Below are 22,076 nucleotides of genomic sequence, written 5' to 3' on the forward strand. Positions count from 1 at the left end.
GGAGAATCCAGGCTAATTTGATCATTTGGCCCCAGGGCGGGTATAGGCAAAGTTGCTCCGGGATGCGGTCCCCGATCTGACTAGATTTGTTAACCTGCCCGATTGATTCATTGATTGCCTCAATTTTAGGCCAGATATCGGTCGGGCAGGCCCATCGGTAATGCCCATACATGGGCCGATTAGCTGCCGAATCGGTCTAAGGGACCGATGTCGGCAGCTAGAATCGGCCCGTGTATGGGGACCTTAAGGTAAAGTTTACAGCCCGCAGATCCTTCTTATCAGTCTTCATTCCAGCCTTCAGTTTATAATATCTCATCAAGAAAGCTGTGCTCTGCTTGGAGAAGCTACAAGAAGAAAAGATCCAATCAGAGCACAGCTGATTATAACAGAACCGGAGCTTGCAGGAATTCAATTTCCCAGATGTTAAAGGTTCTAGAGCATTGCAGAAATGTAGTGAGTTTTTTTTTTATGATGCCAAGCAGGTTTGAGGAGGCTTAGCCTATGCTCCCATCCTCCCCAGCCCTGCCCTGATCCAATACGTATAGAACACAAATAGGAAGCAGCATATCCTTAAACTGGTGTAGGGATCTCCAAGATTGGGCCCCTAGGATGGGTTCTCCTTTGACAGGCACTAGAGGGTGGCCTTAGGGAATTGGACACCTAAAGGTGGTCCTAGTTGTATTTGTGTTAAGAAAGGGAGTATCCCTGCAATTCAGGGTTATGGCCACAGGGTGGTGCACACAGTATATAAGGCTGTGCAGCCTTGTGCAGCCAGGTCTTCCTGCCTGGGACCCCTCTGGCAAGAGGCCAGCTACAGGCCAGGAGTAGTTAGTGAGCTAAAGGTTATAGGCCGCTCTAGGAGTGGTAGATAGGCTATTTAGCTGGGCAGCTTGGCCCCTACAGGAGATTTAATGAGATTAAGATCTCCCAGCACTGATTGCTGGAGTCAGGGAACCAAGTGGTAGTAATAGGTGATTTGCCTAATCCGGGGGATAGCCGGGTGATATTCCGGGGTGAGGTCTCAAGGGGGTGTCCGCTTGGCGGGAGTACCGGGAAGTGCCCTAGAGAGGGGCTTCTGGCGTGAAGTACCGGAGGGAATCCCAAAAGAGGGTCATCTGGCTGGAGTATTGACGGTATCCCAGGAGAGAGGGTCCCCTAAGGAAAAGAGTGTTCCGTGACGTGTTCTGTAACTCCTGCAAAGTCTATCTGTCAGTCATTCTGCAAATAAAGAAATCACTTAGTTCATCATACTATCTGAGTGCATTGTCTTACTATCTGGAGGATCCACACTGCCGGGTAAGCAACTACCCCAGGGAGGGGGCAAGGTGCCAGGAGTGCTGGGAGTCCCCAAAGCAGAAGTACAATATCAAGTTCTCAGGAGGGGAGTTATAGTTCAAGCTATCCCTATCCTGGGTGGAGGCACGCCAAATAGTACAGCAACATCTGTTCCCCATAGTAAGCGGGGCTCAGGATCCCTGTAAGCGCCACAAGATCTCAGCAGGTAGCAGCACATTCTCTAAAGTGGGCTACACTGGTAAAAGGAGATTCAGGATAAGGAAGAGGTGTCAGATCTTTAAAGCATAACATTGTGCCTGGTCTAGCAGTGTCTGAACTCATTTGACTTGAGATACAATCATTTTTAAACTTTCTTTCCTAAAGCTTTTGAAAACTCATGGCCATCCCCTTTAATTTTATCACTTGTCGGTCTCTTTTGATCAAGCCAATCTTCTCAATTTGATAATGCTGGGTTTCCAACATACAATTTTCATTATTACTGTCTAAAAGCTTGACTGTTTTTAGCACAATTATATATCATTAGTTTTGCTTGTCTCAGAAATGTTATAAAATGCTCTTCGTTCTCTTGGATTCCCTTACTTGGATCACCTAAAGTTAAGGCTGAATAGTGCTTTTATGTGAATCACATTTGCAACAAGCAATTACTGCTGCTGAATTTATCCCTGTGAAGAGTTAGTGAAGTCTACTGCTCATATATGGCAGATATGAACTTCATGGAAATGATATGCATTGTACTAAAATTCCACTTTGTGTCACAGAAGGATTAACAGACTTGCCATGGGTGCCATACATATGCAAATGTAAATTGTACATGGTTAGTAAATAGACAAATTCATAGTAAAATATGAATAAACCACATATTCACTGGTACAAAAAATAGATATAAAACTCGACAGAACTCCTCTCTCTTCCCAGAAACCACTTTGTCCTGATGAATTAATTCTCAGTTCACCAACATTTACAAAATCTTGAAACAAAACGATTTTTTAGTGTGAGTGAAATGTATAGCCCACTCCAGATACCTTGTGCTTCGGTTTAAACAAAAAACACTTAACTCTGGAGCGCCCTCCTCTGTCCAGACTTCCCAGATGAGGTCTTATGGGGTAAAATAAAATAAAAAAAACATATAGCGTAATACAGTAATATAATATTAATAATCACCCCTCTAAATGTGTTTGTATCTAAAACAAATCTTGTGAACACCACTACCAAATTTACTTCACTTTTCTGTGAAAACACATGAATACAATAAATTGTTTAAAGTTTGTGTCTATTTAAATAAGTGAATTTCCGTATTTCACAGTCTTCCGTGACTTCCTTTTATCCTTAACCAATTGTGCATATATTTACAGACCAACACTATGGTCTTGGAGCTTGTAACAAATTCCATCGTAATAGAACTAGAACTCCCAGATTCTCTTTTTTCACTTTCTCCTGCTGCTGGACATACAACGGACATGTGTAAAATCCTAAAACTTTATTCTAAAACATATTAAAAGTTTAAACTCACAAACGCCATAAAAATTGCGCCCATCGGGAGTCCTTTTATTAACAGCGTTGGATCCTTGCTTGCTTATCAGTCTCTTTATGCGATCTGCAGTACTCGCTTCAATCCTGGCTTGCAAATCTCTCCGTTCGCGTTCTCCCTTTGGCGTCTCTCTCCACCGCTGACGCTTTTCGCCGACTGGCTTCCTCTGAGCGATGATGTCATGTCCCTTGGTCCGTGTATTTAAGGGGTCCCACAGTTTAAAGTCTGGACAGAGGAGGGCGCTCCAGAGTTAAGTATTTACAATCTTGTTGTAATTCCCCCATCCCCACTAAATTTAGATTTTGAGTATTCTACAAGTCAGATTTGAAACTTTATCAAGAATGATAAAATGTTAAAAGAAAGATCCACCTTTACCATCTGCATGTACAGCATCATCCCCCAAAAATAAGCATCATCAACTATACTTTACCAGTATTTCATAATTTTATAGCAAATGAGACTAGTTATTCCTGCCTTCTAAACACATCAGTTAATAGAGCTGTTTCAGCAGAATCCTGCATTGAAATCCATTTTTCAAAAACGCAAACAGATTTTTTTATATTTAATTTCGAAATTTCACATGGGGCTAGCCATATTCTTCATTTCCCAGGGTGCCACAGCCATGTGAACTTCAGTACTCAATAGTAAGAAATCCAAGTCCTGCTTGGGACTCCTCCAGTTACATGGGAGTAGGAGAAACAATAGGTTACCTGAAAGCAGTTCTAATGTGCAGCGCTGTCTCTTTCTGAAAGCTCAGACTCAGGCACAATGCACTCAGATGGCTGTTGTTGGTTCAAAAATTAAATTTTAATTCAGCCAAAATGCCCAAAATCTTACCATGTTGCCTTCAGTTATGCATGATGAAAACTGTGGTTTAAAGGTGAATGTAGACTGTTCTGGTTCATGTTTTGATTATGCTCAAATGAACAGGAAGTAAAATATGAACCAGTTTAGTGCGAAAAATAACACAAACCATATTTCCTAAATAAGACAGCAGGCAAGAGGAATCACAGATTGACAACGTGTTGGGCTTCATTGATTGTATGAATATGCTTGTTGTACTTCGGAAATTGTAAGTGGAATTTGTATTCATTAAATTGTTAATCTTGGTTTTACACTATGGGAGTGCGCCCCTCTGTTCTTATGGACAATAAGTTTGTTTGGCCTTATTCATTGAACCCATATTTGAAAAATAGTGCACTGTCCCCTTAAAACTGATGCATTATTGTGCATTTTAATTCCTACTAGTAGCAATAAATATACCAGTGACACACTTGATACACTCCCCTTGGCATAATGCAATCTCTGGTTGCCCTAAACTCAAATATGAGCAATGATTTTAGTGTAGGGTGACCTGCACATAACACCTAGTGGCACATTAATCAAAGTGTAAAGTTAGAGTTCACTACAGAAAAAACTCACCCACTTTCTATTCATTCCTATGGGATTGTTAAAAGCATATTAATGCAAGATTGAGCAAGATTTCAGGATTAGTCCTAATCATTTGCCTGTCACAACAATCATGACATTAAAAGGAAAGCAAAACATTTAATTATACATGCTATTCTCATTTCTAGTAGCAACTCTCTGTATTTCTAGTAGCAAATCTCTGTATTTCTAGTAGCAAATCTCTGTATTTCTAGTAGCAACTCTCTGTATTTCTAGTAGCAAATCTCTGTTTAACAGACTGTAGATACCGACTAAATATAGTTTCTTGCTTAACTGATATTTGAAACATACTTGTTACTGAAGCTGGCGGGATGTATGGAGTTTCCCTTTTTATTTAGATTTCAACTAATTTAATTTCAATGGATTAATTCCCAACCAAACTGTATGACCACCAGTGTGTATGTGCCTCCTTAAAGTGATCTGATTGGCAGTTCTGCCTCAGAGACAACTGCAGTTAAAGGAACAGTAACACCAAAAAATGAAAGAGCTTTAAAGTAATAAAAATATAATGCACTGTTGCCCTGCACTGGTAAAACTGGTGTGTTTGCTACAGTAACACTACTATAATTTATATAATAAGCTGGGAAAAAGGAGAAAAGGCACAGGTTACATAGCAGATAACAGATAAGTTCTGTAGAATACAATAGTGTTTTATCTGTTATCTGCTATGTGCCTTTTCTCCTTTGAATGGCTGCCTCCATGGCTACATAGCAGCTTATTTATATAAATTATAGTAGACTTTCTGAAGTAAACACACAACTTTTACCAGTGCAGGGCAGCAGCACATTATATTTTAGTTACTTTTATACACTTTCATTTTTTGGTGTTACTGTTCCTTTAAGTTGACTATTGGCTTAGTTTAAAAAATTGGACCAACTGGTGAATTCATTCCATGTATGTATTTGTTTAGTAGATCTACATGACCCAGAACCTCCCTCTGCTTGATACTGAGGTGTAAAGCTGCATACACTGGCTGTGACTGCCTGAACTGGTTGATATTAGTGCAAATTGGCATATGTCACCAGTCCCACAGATCTGTCAGTGCCAGGTAGGGCATCAGATCCCTGGGGTATGGAGGGGGGGGGGGGGGGGGCTTCAGTGCCTAGTGCAACTCCAGTTTGACTAATAACCCAAAACTAGAGTGAAACCTACTCATCTGTTCATTGGTTTTTTTGTTTTGGCCAATGGATGTTAGTGCAGTTGTTCCAAAGAACTAATCATGCCACAGGGTCACACACACACACAACCATGGGCATAGAGTTTGAATGGAGATTGACAAAATTGAGGCATCACTTCAGCGTGCATACTATAATTATGCCATTTATTCTTGCCATTCTGACAAATTTGTTCAATTCATGTCTAGTAAATATTTTGATTGCTGTTTACATTAAATCTGCATGAAAGCCTTATGGTAATTGCCGAAGCAACTAATGAGCACAGGGAACAAGAAGTAATTAACATAATCTTTGAAGAAGCAAAGAGGGTGCATATTACATTTTCAGGTTGGCTTTCTTGATGAGACTAGCTGCTTAGTTAACAGCAATTAGCTGAAGATGAATCTGCAATTCAAATAGGGCTGAACAATGCGGTTATAAATGAGGGTGTTAAACATTCCAAATAAACAACATGAGGCATTAGCAACAATTAGCAACAAGATGATATTGCAAGATTGAGAGGCAGGATACCAAAATCCATTACTGCACAGATTGAAGAATCTCTCTATTCTAATATAAAATAGAAAGATATATTTAAAGAACACGGTATAATTATGCACTGAAATATAAATTAGTAGAATATATTAACTGTTTAAGTGCCAGCAGAATCTGCCATTGCATTTGCACTCTGTGCCAGATGGGTTTTTTTGTTGAACATGTGTGGCATTTCCTGGAAAATAGTCACTTTTAGTTTACCTACAAACTATACAGTTTTTTTTTCAGGACAACCTTTCTTTCTAAATCCCCTAAAAATGGCAACAAATATGGAAAAAATGTAAACATTTTAATGTTTTCATATTTTAGAAACATTTCATTTAGTGCACCACAAAGCTTTTAGTTTGCAGCATCTGATCTCCCTAGTCACTAGGTATCAATATAAAACTCTAAATATGAATGCAAGGTCTTCTGAGCAGTTTCATGCTCAGTGTGCATAGGATTACCAAACTTTGTGCCCCAGAAAGAAATGAGTGCATACAAATTGTGATGGAGGTTCATATTTATAGGACTTTGCAAGGGGTGGACATCCCCCATTAATACTGTACAACGCCCAAATTGCTGCCCTTTCCTGATGCTGAGTAGCATTACTTGCTACGGCTAAGTTTATTAGTAATAATAGACTGATAATATTAGAAAGAAGAGAGACGTCTCAAGGGCCTTATGTCATACATAGGTATTGCAAACACTTCAGTATTTTCCCACTTTTGTCTGACTTGCACCACATGCACCTACCTTAGCAGCACATTCACAAATTATAACCAAATACGTTAATGCTAATTTTATTTCCCTTTATGATTTAAATATGCATTCAGCTTTCTTCTAAAAGCTAAACTATAACATGTAATAAGACTATAATATTTGCTAGTTCCGCTATATACCAAGGAAAACGATTAAGCTTTAAATAAGAAAAATCAGCTACTCTGCACTGCGGCATGTTTGACTTTGTACCCTTGGGCATTTATAAGTTTCTGTGCTGTGCAGTTTTGCACGTTCCACAGCATGGGAACACCTTTTAATCCAACTCTGGATTGCCACTCTCTACCCACAGGGATAGTGATTAAAAGACTCATCTTGGAAAAATGCACTTACTACTGGCAAATACCTAGGTTGGTGGGGTATAGCTACAATACATAACTCATAAAAATGTGCACCTCAGAATCATCCCTCAGCTGATCTTTCATGTCTGCACAGACCCTGTGCTGGGGGGAGGTGGGTCAGTGCCCCCTATAAACACTACAGTTGCTTTTTTTATTTTCTTATATGCTGTGACACACAGTACTGGCAGCAGACTTAACTCCTATTGGCTGTGTCTCCCATCTGTCATAGGCACAGGATGCAATGTCAGACAAAGTGCTGCAAATCTAACATAATCTAACATCTAATATAATTGCCTATGTGATTGCAAGGGACATATTAACCAATGACCTTTCAACTTATGCAATTAGTTAGAGTGCACACGCAACCAATCAATTGGTCCAATAGGAAAAAAGTCAGGGCAAAGCCTGGACATCATGATTTCACCATATAGGAAATTCTCAGTGTGTCAGGTACAAAATAGGCCGCTTCCATTCCTTCAGAAAACTGATCAGAGACAGGACTAATTTAACAGGTATAAAATGTAGCTTTTACAGTGGCCTTTTTACTTTTTATGGAAAATACATTTTTTAACACACTGAGCATTGTTGGTGGTTTAATAAGGACACTGAAGGTGAACAACAAGGAGGACATAAGGAGAACAAAAAAAAAATCTGAAGCTGCCTATAATTTGAATAAGAATATGAAAAATGGAATTCAATAGAAAGGGTACATCATTTTTAGATCAAAATGGTACTATATTTACAAGTATTGACAGTTTTTATTTACTAGCTTGCCCAAAACACATACATTTAGGGGGGCATTTACTAAAGCACAATTTTTTGGGTTTGGGCTTTTTATCGATTAATTAAACCTCAATTTTGTTGCAGAAAAAAAAATCTTACATATGTCACAATTTATTATGCAACAAAAACACACTTCTGAAGGCTAAAATACGACAGCAAAAACCTTTTGAGATCACGTAGAAGTCAATGGCATATGTCCCTTTTACAGTTGGAAGAACTTGGTTTGAGAGGTTTTTGGGGATTTTCGACATTGAATTCATGCTTTTTCAATTTGGATTTTTGATAAATGACTGCCATTAGTGGAAATAAGTTTAGCTTAGATTTTAAAAACAATATCCAAATGTTAATAAATCTCCCTAAGATATAAGAGTGTAACTATATACTTTTTAATTATGTTGGTATGCAATTGGTACCAGATATTTATGCATGCCTTAATAGTTTATTGCATTTCCCTCAATCCCACCTGTGCGCCCAATAAAACACATGTGTGATTATTTTAATTACTGTATATACTCGAGTATAAGCCTAGTTTTTCAGCACCCAAAATGTCCTGAAAAACTCACCCTCGACATATACTCGAGTTGGGTGCCATGGGTCCCTCAAGACTAGCACCCTCTGTCTTTTGTGTGCTAATTAGGCCACCCGCAACCAGACCCTCCAGTGCCCTGGTCCACTCCCAAATTCATCTTCATCTACTGTTCTCACCTGTCCCATTCTGCACTAGACATTGCACTTTATATTCTATATATAGTTTTGAATGATTTTTAACTGTGTTTTAGCTTGGTTGCTGATTGAGCTAAGGGGGTAGTACTCTTAAGGTATCATTATTGATACCATATGGTTTTTGTTGACCCTCTTCTCCATTTACAGAGCTAATTTACTGTTTTTCTTTGAAATAAATATTTAAAAACATATACCCCATTGATGCCTCATTTAATGTAATTGTATTGGAATTTATTTTGATTATTGAAACTTAGCAATAGCCACTGCATTTCCCACCCTATAGGCTTATACTCGAGTCAATACGGTTTTCCAGTTTTCTTAGGTAAAATTAGGTACCTTGGCTTATATTCGGATCGGCTTATACTCGAGTATATACGGTATGCTCGGATTGTATTTTGGAGCTTTAGATATTGGTGCAAGATCATTTGCAACAGCTTTCATTGGCAGGATTTCTTAAGAGGACAGTATAATTCATGGTCAATATGAAGGAGATTTGTGCTGTTACCTGTATAAAGTCATCTAATTTTTTGTTGTGACTGTTTTGTAAGCAGAAGTCCATTATGCAGGGGGCAATCTGTTCACTTACAGATAATTATCTACTGTGCAAGGACTAAACATGAAGTAGCTACCAATTTTACATTTGCACTGTTTAGCCCATGAAATGGGTTTGTGATTAAAGTAGGCAAAAAAGTATGTTCAAGTCATTCCACGCATGTAAAACAAAATGACATACTGACTGACATGGCTCCTGAAAACAAGCCAATGTAAAAACAGACATAAGGAACATTAAAAAAAAAAAAAAAAAAAGATGGACAGCTTCTACTGGTAAAATGGAGCAATGGTTAGCACAGTTGCCTTCCATCACTGGTGCCCTAGGCTCCCCAATTCCATCTAGGGCAATGAGTTCAAATGTTCTTATGCATTTTGTTTGAGTTTCTCCCTGGTAGTTTAGTTTCCTCACATTAAAAAAGGATAACCATAGTGTTGATGAATGCAATAGAGCCCTTAGATTGTAAACTCCACTGGGGTAGACTGATGGGAATGATGTGTATAATCTCTGCAAAATATGTTGGTACTGTTTAAATAGTTTAAAAAAATGCACCTTATGTCTAGGAGACGTGTATTTTATTCTGCTATGAATTATGGATAGGTGGGTAAGAAATGATTAAACAAGAGATCATTTCCAAGCCCAAAAGTGGAGGATTAAAGATCTGAATACATTTTAAGTCTATCACGAAGCTACAAATGTGCAAATATTTCCACAATAGCAGGATCCAATTTACTGTATGGTCTGTGCATGACTAAATATACAAAGAACAATACAATATGTACAAAAGTACAGGGGTGTAGGGACAATAGGCTTCACAATAAATAGTACATAGTTACCTTGTGCTTGAAGGACTCTACAGAAATGTGCTTGTACATCTTTTACAATCCTCAAAACAAAGCTGGGACCATATAAGTTTACGTATGAACAGGGAATTTTTGGTATTATTGGTATTTAAACTGTGTATTGCACAATGTATAAACACTTATGTAAACAGTATAGCAGTGAGTATAACAACCTGGCTTAGGCTTTAAAAAATATATATTTATATTTTTATTTACAGTATATTTGATTACTGTCAATATGAATTTTATGATGTTCTGTACATTGTATTCTTGAGAAAAAGTGCTGGGCGCCTACAATTATTTGGAATATATTATGTTCTCGGAAATATATAGATTGTCCTCGGTCTTCTTGCAGTTTTAAAATGATTGATTTGGATTTTGAGAATTTTTTTTTTTTTTTAATCTTTTTCTGGAGGAACAAGTCTAAGATTCTCTTTAGATACAAACATAAACTTGTGCAGATTTAATGGACAGTCATATCTTTCCAGCAAAGCATAACAAATTATTTTTGTTTTATTGCATAATTACCATTTAACATAAAAAAAGGATAGAACAAATCTGAAGGACACCGCAGATCATGATCACGTACTATATATTTAAAAAAAAGGTTTTGTAAGCAATACTTACAGTAGACACCTCATATCTACTAGTGATATAGACCTTATATAAAATGTATTTCCCCCCAACACAATATTTGATACTTATATACATATATACACACACAAGTGTATATATAAATATAGATGCAAGTTAGATTTGAACATGAATAAAAGAGTAAATCACTGTACATAGATTTGGGTAAAACTCAAACAGGAAAACGCTTTAAACATTAAACAATTTTAATAAAAGTTTCTGTACAATGCTAAGCAGTTTTATTTACACATAGAAAATGTAACAGGAGTAGTGTTTCAAATGACAGAACTCCTTAAATTTCAATGGCAGGTAATCTGGAAAAAAATAACAGCATTCCATTCACAAATATTTTCAAGCAATAAATATGTATTTATAAATAGTGTAAATTTACATCAAGATTAGAAACAAAAATCACAAATCTGAAGTTTATTCCTTAGTCTATGTGCAACCCATTTATCTTTGTGACTTGGCTGTTAATTTTCTTTTTACAGTTTTTTTCCTTTAATATTTTGTTTTTCTAGGAAACATAAATTGTAACCGTCATGGTTTCCAAAACAAGACAGAAAACATAAAAACAGAATAAAGCAAAACTGAAAAACAGGGGAAAAATAAAGAATTCCTACTCTTCACATTAAAAAAATTGCCCAAAAGACATAAAACTTCTAACTACTTTACAGGTGGCCAACTAAATTAGTACTTAATGCAAATAAATCTGAAAAAGGGGTGTAAGGTGAAAAAAAGACATTTCAGCCCCAAAATGCAGGGATAAGGAAAGTGATTTTCAAGTCAGTAGTCTATATAATGTTGCCAGTTTTGTCAGATATATACAAAACATGGATTGTTTTAAGGAAAAGCTGGAACAGCATTATAAATAGTAAAGTCCTGGTTAGGAGGTATTTCTCCTGTCCAGCTGGTTGACACTCTGCACTTGGAAGGTTGCATAGACGCAGCATTCAGCCAGCAGCCTTGTGGAACAGCTATGTAACAAAAAAAGGAACAAAACAGAAAAAAATCTCCCCTAAAGAAATCAAAAGAAAACAGTGGCGCAGAACTGAGTCACTTCCTGAATATCAGAAATATTTTCATTTACTGTCCACAGAATAATGTCAGGATGATGGTGAAGGCATTGGAGGAGCCTGGAAGATAAAAACACACATTACATATGATGTATTAAAGGTTTGCAGACAAAAGGTTTGCCTTTGCCTGCCACCCCCCCCCTCCCAATCGCATACATAAGTTTAACCCTTTAACCATCAATGATGTAGGTACTATGTTGTCAACAGCGGAAATGACATATTTGTAATGTTGTATATATGTTTCCGGGTTGGAAACCCATTATGCAGAAAGTTACGAATTATGGAAAGGCCATTACCCATAGTATAATAATTCACATTTTTAAAAATGATTTCCTTTTTCTTTGTAATAAAACAGTACCTTGTACTTGATCCCAGCCTCTTATTGGAGGCAAAACAATCCAACTGGGTGCATTTTGTCCATAATATTAAATATTTTTCTGGTATAAATCACTATATCATAAAAAATAGCAATTTTTCTTTTTGGTATTTAGAGCTCCAAATCTTAATCCAGAAGTGTAAATTCATGAAAACTCAATATATGGATAAACAAACCCTGTTTTGCTTAAAGGGGAGGGCATTTCTTGGTAGCTTAATGCACAAAATGTCTTAATGTCCTATATATATATATATATATATATATATATATATATATATATATATATATATATATATATATATATATATATATATATATATATATATATATATATATATATATATATATATATATATATATATATATATATATATATATATATATATATTAATAATGGGTGAGTGCAGAGGACCTCTTTTGGTTGTCTATATGTATTTTGTGGTCACAACCTCATTGCACAGCTTTCCCTTTTTTGCTAAACAAAAACTCAGCAGATTTAGAAAGCTCAGGTTCTCAATGTATGTTTTTTCTAGGTGCACTAAAAATCCCTCCCAGGAAATGTCCATATATTAAGAGAGCGCAAAATGTTTAAAAAACATCATGTGTAAATGAAATGTGACATTCTGCTGGTACTTAAAGGGTTAAATTAAAAGACAACATTTTTTAAGTTACAGTACAGTATTATATTTGTTCCATTAATATGGGATTGTTCCAACATTGGCAATTTCTAGAAATAAATGTTTTTTGTATTTCCTTGCCTATGCATTCCTGAGGTTTGCCTACCTGATTAATATTAATATTTAACTATATTCAATGTCTATAACTGGTGAATAGAAAAAAATCTTTTATTAAAAAAAAAAAAAAAAAAATGATTTGGTTATAAACTAATCCCACATCAGATGTTAGATGCATTTGTTGTCACCTATTTGACAATCTAGGTTATCTCCTTAAGGGAGAAAAAAAGGTAAAATGTGATGGGATGTCAAAATGTTAGGCACAACCCCAGTGATTGTAATCGCTTACCTTACACCGCAGGTTGGTGCTCCTGTTAAGAGAAAACTGCACCAGCTCAGATAGCTGTGAATGAGCTCTTCCTTCTCTCGTCTATCTTTGGAATCCTGGGGCCGGCACACGCGCAGTACAGTGAAAAGGTCAGCTTTTTTTTATTCTACTGCACGCGTGCAAGCGGCATGAAGACAGAAGGAAGAAGATTGCTCTCTTGGGCTGGTGAGGTTTTCTCTTAACAGGAGCACCAGTCCAGAGTAAAAGGTAAGCAATTACAATCACTGGGAGTCACCCCCCAGTGATAGTACCTTTCCTTCTCCTTTAATAGGTATATTTATGGTAAATTTACTTCTTTATATACCTTTTCCATTCATTTTGTGTTGATATTGTTGTATTGCTTGTTTTAATTACTCAGACTATTGTCAAAAAAAACCAAAAAACAGAAAACCCAGTAATGTATATTTGATAAGTCAAAATTTAAAAATATATGACTTTTTATATACCAGTTCTTCTTTTCCTCCCACACTTTAAAAACGTACAGGCAGGTTAACTGAATTCTGATAACATTGACCACAGTGTGTGTGAATGTAATAGTAGGGACCTTATAATGTAAGCTTCACTGGGGCAGGGACTGATTAATAATTGGATGATCCCTGCGTAAAATATTTTGGTGTTAAATAAAGTTTTTTGCAGAAATGCAATCAGTGCTAAATACTTACTAATGTAAATAGGTCATAGATCTGCATCAGCTCCTCCATTTTGAACTGTTCTAGCACCACAAAATTTTCTAGGTTTGGGCATGATTTTCGTGAGCAGTCATGGCAATGAACAACATAGGTCTTCTGAGAATTGCTTTCTTTTGTCACAAAAAGTAAATTGAAGACTTCCACCTACCAAAAAAAAGGTAATTCAGAATAAAAAAGTTCTCTGTATCAAAAAAACAAACAAATTAAAATATTCTACGTTTCATTATATTAATCTCCGTATTAAAGTCTCTAAATTAAGGGGATTATAATATTATATATATATATATATATATATATATATATATATATATTATAATAGGAAGGCATAAATGTATGTATAGATTAGTATTCGTAGAAGATTCCAGGGGAAGTTCACCCTTTCATACACTTTGAATATGTTTCAGAAGGACCTATTCTAAACAGCTTTTTCATTGGTATTCATATTTAAATTTTTATTTTATGGCAGAGGTTCCTAAACTGACAGTCTGCCGAAAGCAGCCGCCTGATCAAAAATTTGGTTTTGGTTACTCGTGTTCTCTAGAAAACCAGACTGAAGGTCAATTAGGGGCACTTAAAAGAAATAGTCTTATTTCATTACAATATTGAAACTATAGCAGTATGACTTATACAAAAAGTGTTTTCATATACAAACTGCTGCTTGGTTGTTAATGACTCTGGTAACCAAAAACAGACTGAATGTGGTTTCAGTTGCATTGTTATTCTTGTTTTTTTTTATCATTCTATTCTGGACCTCAACTATTCATCTTCTATTATGCCTTCAAAGCGGATACCTGGTTGATGCTTGAATTTTTATTTTTGATAAACTGCAGAAGGCTATCTCCTATCTGGTAAGTATTGCCAGGATTATGTCCACTGTCCCAAAGTGGCATAAGTCAACTGAGAAGACCTCTGTATACTGAATTTCTTCAAGCCTAACAGGCTGCCACTGGTGTGGAGGGGACTGTGCTCATGCCAACAGAAAGTAGAATATGGCTTTACTGTCAAATTCAGAATTCACCATGTTTAAGGCACAAAATAACAAAAACACATGTATGTGTCCTAATCAAAACAATAGGCAAAAATGATATCCAGCAAAAGCCATTAACTGAACGATTGTTAAAAAAGAGGGCATAATGCCCCATTAGCTGGAAATACAGAGCTACCTCCTCATCTCCCATATTACATAGATTTTAAATTAGCACCTTTTAATTATGGAAAAAAGTTATCCCATAGCCATAAGTCATGAAAAAAAAGGTAAATGGCAAAATAGCAGCAAGCACACTCTTCCTTTAATTTGATAGCTTCTCTCATTGCTGTTGTAGAACTTAAATCTAGCCACACTGCAAGGTTTTCATGCACAAACTGCTTGCTTCGGCTTCATGTAGGCATTCAAATATTTATATGCTTGGTTCAGTCCAATTTGTAAGTAAAATAGTCATGTCATGTTATGCTGAATCATAGCAAAATGTATTTGTAGCAAAATGGAGAGACATGCTTCATATAAGCCCTGTCTAAAGCAGTATACAGCTGACAATGGTTGTTTTTTAAATTGTGTATATTTATTTTTTTTTAACTATACATGAAATATGAACTTCAAAATATTTCGTTACCTTTGTTAGGAGGTTACTCATGTGACAATAGTATCCAATTAAGGTAATGACATAACCAGCAATTCTGCTGGTATTGCTACTCTCAAGCTCTTTTCCAGGTTTGCAGAAATGTATTGCTAAATACACATTGCAAAAAACGTTTACATAATTATTCTGGTTTTACCCAGCAAAAACACCACAGATAACAAGTAGTGTGTTCTAAATCCATAATGATACCATGAATTCTGTTAATGGATTTCCTTAGTAGCAAAAAGTTTACTAACCTCACAGTTGCTACAGTAATGAGCAGGCTCATCTTTCGTTCTGCCATGCCACACAATTTCAATTCCAGAAGCATTAAGAACTTCTCTCAGTGCTTGACAGTGCTTCAAGGTCCTCAATAAGCAATATCTATTGCAGGAAAAAGTTTATGTAATTAAACAGACACCATGTGTATACAAATTAAACATGACACATGAAACATGTATTCATATACAGGTATTGGATCAATTATCTGAAAAACCCATAAGCAAGAAAGATCTAAAATACAAGAAAGCTATTCTTATTTTTATAATAATGACAGTATACATAAATTTACATTTTCTATTGCTTTTGAAGTAATTTGTAAATGTAATTGCAAGTGAAAACAGGATTTGTTTATCCTTATAGTATTTTTTGATCCCTTTCTGTTCTCTAGTTCCGATTAGCAGAACCAAGGCAAATGTCTATTTGTTTTCTGCTACATTATTTCAGTATATTTTTATTCACAGCCAGTAATTTGTTGAATGTAAACATTCATTTAGACACTACTTTCAGAAGCAATTACATTTACAAATAACTTTAGAAAAAGTGAGCATGCTTCATTAATTAATTCATTTTTTAGAGTTCCTTAGAAGCTTATAAAATATCAACAGAAGTACCCAAGACACTGACAGTGAATAGCCCAACTGCGGAGTAATATACAATGCTCCTAAAACAAGTGATACTGAAATGGTTAAAACGATTGGACCACAAAGTAGGCGAGAGAGAGGGCCACTTGTCTCCAGAACATCAATATGACAAAGAGAGGGCCTGATTATAGAGAAAAACAGCAAAAAAAAAAAAAAATCTTTCTGCAGCATAAATCTGCTTTAAATGTCAGCAACCAAAAAGCAATTTAAATTTTAGGTAAGACAGAAGAAAAAGGCATATAATTGAAAACAACAAAAATCAAATATAGGTATGGGATCAGCTATCTGGAAACCCCTTATCCAGATGGTTCAAAGTTATGGGAAGGCCATCTCCCACAGACTACATTATAAACAAATAATTCTTATTTTTAAAAATGATTTTCTTTTTCTCTGTAAAAATAAAACCGTACCTTGTACTTGATCCCAACTAAGATATTATTAATCCGTATAGGGGGCAAAACAATCCTTTTGGGTTTAATTAGTGTTTAAAAAAATAGTTTTTAGCAAAGGTATGGAAAACCGCAAGTCCCAAGCATTCTGAATAACAGATCCTATACCTGTACCAATACAGGTATGGTATCCATTGTCCAGAAAGCTCCAAATTACGGAAGGGCAGTCTCCAACCGGCTGCATATTCATAAAATAATTTAATACCCTTTTTTCTGAAATGATAAAATCGTACTGTGTACTTGATCTCAACTAATACATAAGCATTGCTGCAGGCAAAACAATCTTATCTATTTTATTTAATGTATAAATGATTTTTTAGTAGACTTAAGGTTTGGAGATCTAATTTACAGAAAGACCCTTAGCCAGAAAATATTGGCTACTGAGCATTTTGTATAACAGGTTCTATACCCATAGTACAATTGCCTCAGAACATCAATTTTTATTATTCTCACAATTTACTAAGCACAACATTATAATGGTAGTTCACCAGCCTTATAAAGACAGAGTAGACACCTTTGAATCTCATTATCTGCATCACCAGTATTAAAAGAATTAACTTTGCAGTGGTACAAATTATCTTTGCATTGGTGTAAATTCACCAGTCCAAAGAGAGAAAAGCACCATATAAATTATTCCCTTTCCTTTCTAAGTAAGTTTAACTTGCCATCCACAAATGCTTTGAAGAACTACAAGGACGCTGGATCAAGTGTATAAAAAAATTTCAGTCACTGTTGTGCATTCAGTACAATAAATAACAAATAGTACAGATATTTTTAAAACAACTTGACAATAGTTTGTTCCACAAGCCCTCTTGTTGAACAAACATCTATAAATACTTACTCTAACCTGCCTTAATGGATAAGGTAACCTTTTTACTAAAGAGCCTTAGCAACAATATCTTTCTTTTTTTTTTAATTAAAATTTTCTCTAGAATTAGCAGAAAGCCCTGCACAATAGCCCTGCAAATGACTCACATTATGTTGTGAGTTAACCAAACAAGGAAAGCAGTATGAGTAACAGGTGGACATATCCAGCATAACAAAAACAAAACAAAAATGGAAAATAAAAGTATTTAACTTACTTAATCATTTCAAAAAGCTTTGGATCTGAAACTTTGATATTCTTTGCCATATTCCAAGAGAGATGAACCATTGGCACAATAGACTTGACGCACTGCAATTTATTCCATTCGTACCGTTCCACTGCCAGTTTATACTGGAAGGCTAGAGTTAGGTGGGCAGAAGAATTATAAAAATGTTATTCTTGAATTGACTGTAACTTGATATTGTTTTTATGTGGATAATCATTACAGTATATTTATTCTGTTAGTTGTGAATGAGCATAAGACATTTCTTTACTCTGTATTTTGGGTACCATTGTCTGGAGCTTGCAGTTCTACATGTGGAGGACAACGTAATCTGAATCACTCTCACATCATCTGAAAGGCAAATCACCTCCAGGCAATTGTTGCGTGTTCTGAGTGACAAATGCCTGACACATGAGTTCCCCCACTACCGCATATGACTGATATTCAAATGCATGCATTTTATTGCCCACCCATTGAGCTATTAATTTCCTGGGCAACACTTAGAATATAAATATATCTGTGTGTTTAGGGATGCAAATAGCATGTGTGAGCATATAAGCATTTTATAACTGCAAGTCAGCTCTCCATGTCCCATAGTCACCCCAGATTGTATTTGAGGTAGAAGAATATTAGTTTGCTACACCACTTGTGAAATTATTTGACCCAGCATGCCGGCAGTCCGCTGTAAAATGCACCAGAAATTATTACATTTTGCAATGCAAAAACTACGTTTACTAGAGGAAGATTTTCTAAAGGATTGGCTTATTATATGAAAACTACTGCAGTACAAGGGCAGTTTTGAATATAAAATGTAGCAGAGGTAGACATGAGCTGCACTGCGAACAAGTATTTTTACCAAAAAGTACAGAATGACACACCAAATGCATTCATTGCTTATAGCTGCAGTACTTTCCTGCTGCACTGTGTACTGTTCCCACGCTTCAGATATTTACATAATGTAATACTGCTTTCTGCTGCTGGCCTATGACATCTTATAATATATATCCACTGACAGTCTATATAACCTAATGCAAGGCGGTGCAATTTGGAGGCCAGCAAATTGGGTGTGAGTTTTTTGTTTTTTAATCTTCCCCCAGCATGCCCTTGATCTTTACACACATTTATGTAGAACATCATTGTTGTACAAGTATCCAAGTCCCCCAATACATGAAAAAGCCAATCACTGGCCCCCAACATGGAATAGCTTGCACAGCATTGCTCTAATGCAGTGCTGTCCATCTTCTGTTGTACCGAGGGCCGGAATTTTTCCGACCTACGTGGTGGAGGGCCGATAATGGAAGCCAGTTTTGACCACTCCCCTTTTTGAAACCGCACCCACTTGAAACCACACCCATGTTATCACATGACCATACCCATATTAATGGTTGTAGTACAGCAAAAACCTGCCATACTCTGCCTGCCCTACCCTGCCTGTGTGCCATACTCAGCCTGCCCTACCCTGCCTTTGTGTGTGCCATACTCTGCCTTCCCTACCCTGCCTGTGTGTGCCATACTCTGCCTGCCCTACCCTGCGTGCCATACTTTCACTGTGTGTGCCATTCTTGGCTGGTTTGTGCCATACTTGGCCTGTGTGTGCCATACTCTGCCTGCCCTACCCTGCCTGTGTGTGCCATACTCTGCCTTGCCTACCCTGCCTGTGTGTGCCATACTCTGCCTTCCTTACCCTGCCTGCGTGTGCCATACTTTCACTGTGTGTGCCATTCTTGGCTGGTTTGTGCCATACTTGGCCTGTGTGTGCCATACTCTGCTTGCCCTACTCTGCCTGTGTGTGCCATACTCTGCCTTCCCTACCCTGCCTGTGTGTGCCATACTTTCACTGTGTGTGCCATTCTTGGCTGGTTTGTGCCAAACTTGGCCTGTGTGTGCCATACTCTGCCTGCCCTACTCTGCCTGTATGTGCCATACTCTGCTTGCCCTATGCTGCCTGTGTGTATGGCACACACAGGCAGCCTACAGTGACACAATGCTGGCACTGCTCCTACAGTCTGCACAATAACTATATATTAAAAAAACTTTTTAATTGCAGTACCACCTCAGAATATGTTCTTTTTGTAGTATGCAGTGATTATTTGTGGGTTTCTACTGCTCCTGAGGTGTGAACAGGGGAACAATGGGGGTGATTACAGCCTGAGCCTGAGGTGTGAACACTGCAGGGGGTGAACAATGCAGAGATTAAAAGGTGTGAACAGTACAGGGGATTACATATTCAAACAATACAGCCTGATTACAGCCTGAATCTGAGGTGAGAACCATGCAGGGGGGGGCAGTTAATCACAGTACTGATACCATTTAAAGCTTACACAAGAGTAAGCCATCAAAGCAGCCAGACAGATGGGGGGCCACACAGAGGGGGGTCGCGACCCTGCTCTAATGTATAACATAATAAGACTGAACATTTAAAATATTTACAGAGAACATTATAGACTATACTGTGATTTTGGGGGCAATTACATATCCCAACCTAGTTTACTAGGTATAGCTCATATGAAATACTTTTTTTATGCACATGCATCTGGCAACAGTCTATACATAAGAAGACCTACTTATTTGAAAGGTAGGCAATATCAATATTTATCAATTAATTTCATTCTATTTTGTAACTACAGTTGTCGACATTGTGTAACTACCTATGTCCACATAAAACACAGATATAAAGCCTAACATCAGAATACCTGTGAGAGGGCCAACATTCCATGCAATGTTGTTACACCAACCAATTGCTTGAACCCAATGCACTGTGCCAGCATTAATCCAAACTAAGTCGCCAGGCCTTTGAATAAACCTGTAGACTGGCACATTTGCTTCATATAGGTCTTCAAGATTGGGCCACCATGATCCCAAAAGGAAGTTTATATTATTCCTAGGGGAAAAATGATAAAGACAGATAAAAACCTTCACCAAAAACACACAAAAATTACCCCTTCATCAAGTTAACTGACACCCCTTAACACCTCAACATGAAATTTTAGAACACCTTTATTACTCTGATGAAGTGCTCTCCAATGCTTTATTCTATACATGCTATTAGAATAATTAACACACAGTAAGTTATTGTTTTAATAAAACAACTTAGTCCCAACACAAAAAAAACAGGAATAGTATTTATCAAATTTACTTTTCACAGAAGTCATGCATTACGCTCCAGTACGTCTCAGGTACCACAAACCATTCACAATCTCCCGGACCAATATTAATATTAACCGAACAGAAGTTGTTGTTCTCTTGATGGCCTAAAAACAAATAAATAGATCAATAAATAAAATAACATTGGCTTTTGCAATTCCTTAGTTCTGACTCCTAAGCTAAATGCTTGCAATTAGATCAGATTTTACACATAAATATAAGAAACCAAAAGGTCACGTTTTACACAATTTTTAAATGGAGCCACAAAAGGATTTTGTGTCAAGTAAAGTGATTCATATATAACGGACATGTTCAAAGACAGACATTTATCAAGTGTTTAATAGGTAGAAGGTGTCGGGTACAACAAATAGACTAATCAACAATTTAAATGGACAGGGTTTTAAAAAGTTAAAGGCGGCATAATTTTGAAACTTGAAAAGGAAAGCTGATTTTAGTCTTTTTTTTTTATTATTATTTGTGAATATTTTCTGAAAAAGAAAGCATAATGGGAGTTGACTTATTGGAGTGCCTGTCTTTCAAAGATTGACCTGGTTTCTTAGCTAAAGTATCAGTGATGATGCATATAGATTGTCCTTGTACATTGCTTTATTAAAGAATTGTCCCATAGAATCTTGTATACAAATATTTTTTGCCCAAGAGAAAAAAAATTGTCTTTTACAGGAAATGTATGCTTAACTATACATTATAAAAATCTATACAAACAAATCAAAAAGTCACTAAACAAAATCATTATGATCATACTGATAAGGATAAAAAATAGAAGTTCAGAGTAAAAAAAATCATCAAACCTGGTGTCCTACTGCCTGGAACCTTCATGTAGAGTTGAACGGTGTTCATTCCTAGTATAGTATGGCCAACATGACTCAGAAGATTTCCAGCTGACACAACACGTGCAAACGCAGGAAGTTTGGTCAGTTCATGAAGCTGTAGTTTCCACCTTTAAGTCAAAGGCATGTTGATGTTAAAGAAAGTAAATTCAAAGTTTTCAAAAACAAAAGGATTATAAAGTGTTATAAACA

General features: G+C 36.5%; 1 protein-coding gene across 4 annotated transcripts in view; it reads right to left on the minus strand.

Moving 5' to 3' along the window:
• Positions 1–10,461: 10,461 nt before the first annotated feature.
• kdm6a (lysine demethylase 6A) overlaps positions 10,462–22,076 on the minus strand; it is an 80,301-nt gene continuing 68,686 nt past the window's right edge. For 3 of the 4 annotated variants that reach the window (XM_031895734.1, XM_012956544.3, XM_012956542.3), the window contains 7 exons: positions 21,846–21,994; positions 21,029–21,143; positions 20,586–20,773; positions 17,887–18,028; positions 15,690–15,816; positions 13,790–13,960; positions 10,462–11,749 (listed from right to left, as the gene is read on the minus strand). In XM_031895734.1, coding sequence (XP_031751594.1) covers positions 11,720–11,749; positions 13,790–13,960; positions 15,690–15,816; positions 17,887–18,028; positions 20,586–20,773; positions 21,029–21,143; positions 21,846–21,994 — 922 coding nt within the window. In that variant the 3' untranslated portion in view covers positions 10,462–11,719. 4 annotated transcript variants of the gene reach the window in all.

Source organism: Xenopus tropicalis, chromosome 2 (genome assembly GCF_000004195.4).
Source record: "Xenopus tropicalis strain Nigerian chromosome 2, UCB_Xtro_10.0, whole genome shotgun sequence".
Lineage (NCBI taxonomy): Eukaryota > Metazoa > Chordata > Amphibia > Anura > Pipidae > Xenopus > Xenopus tropicalis.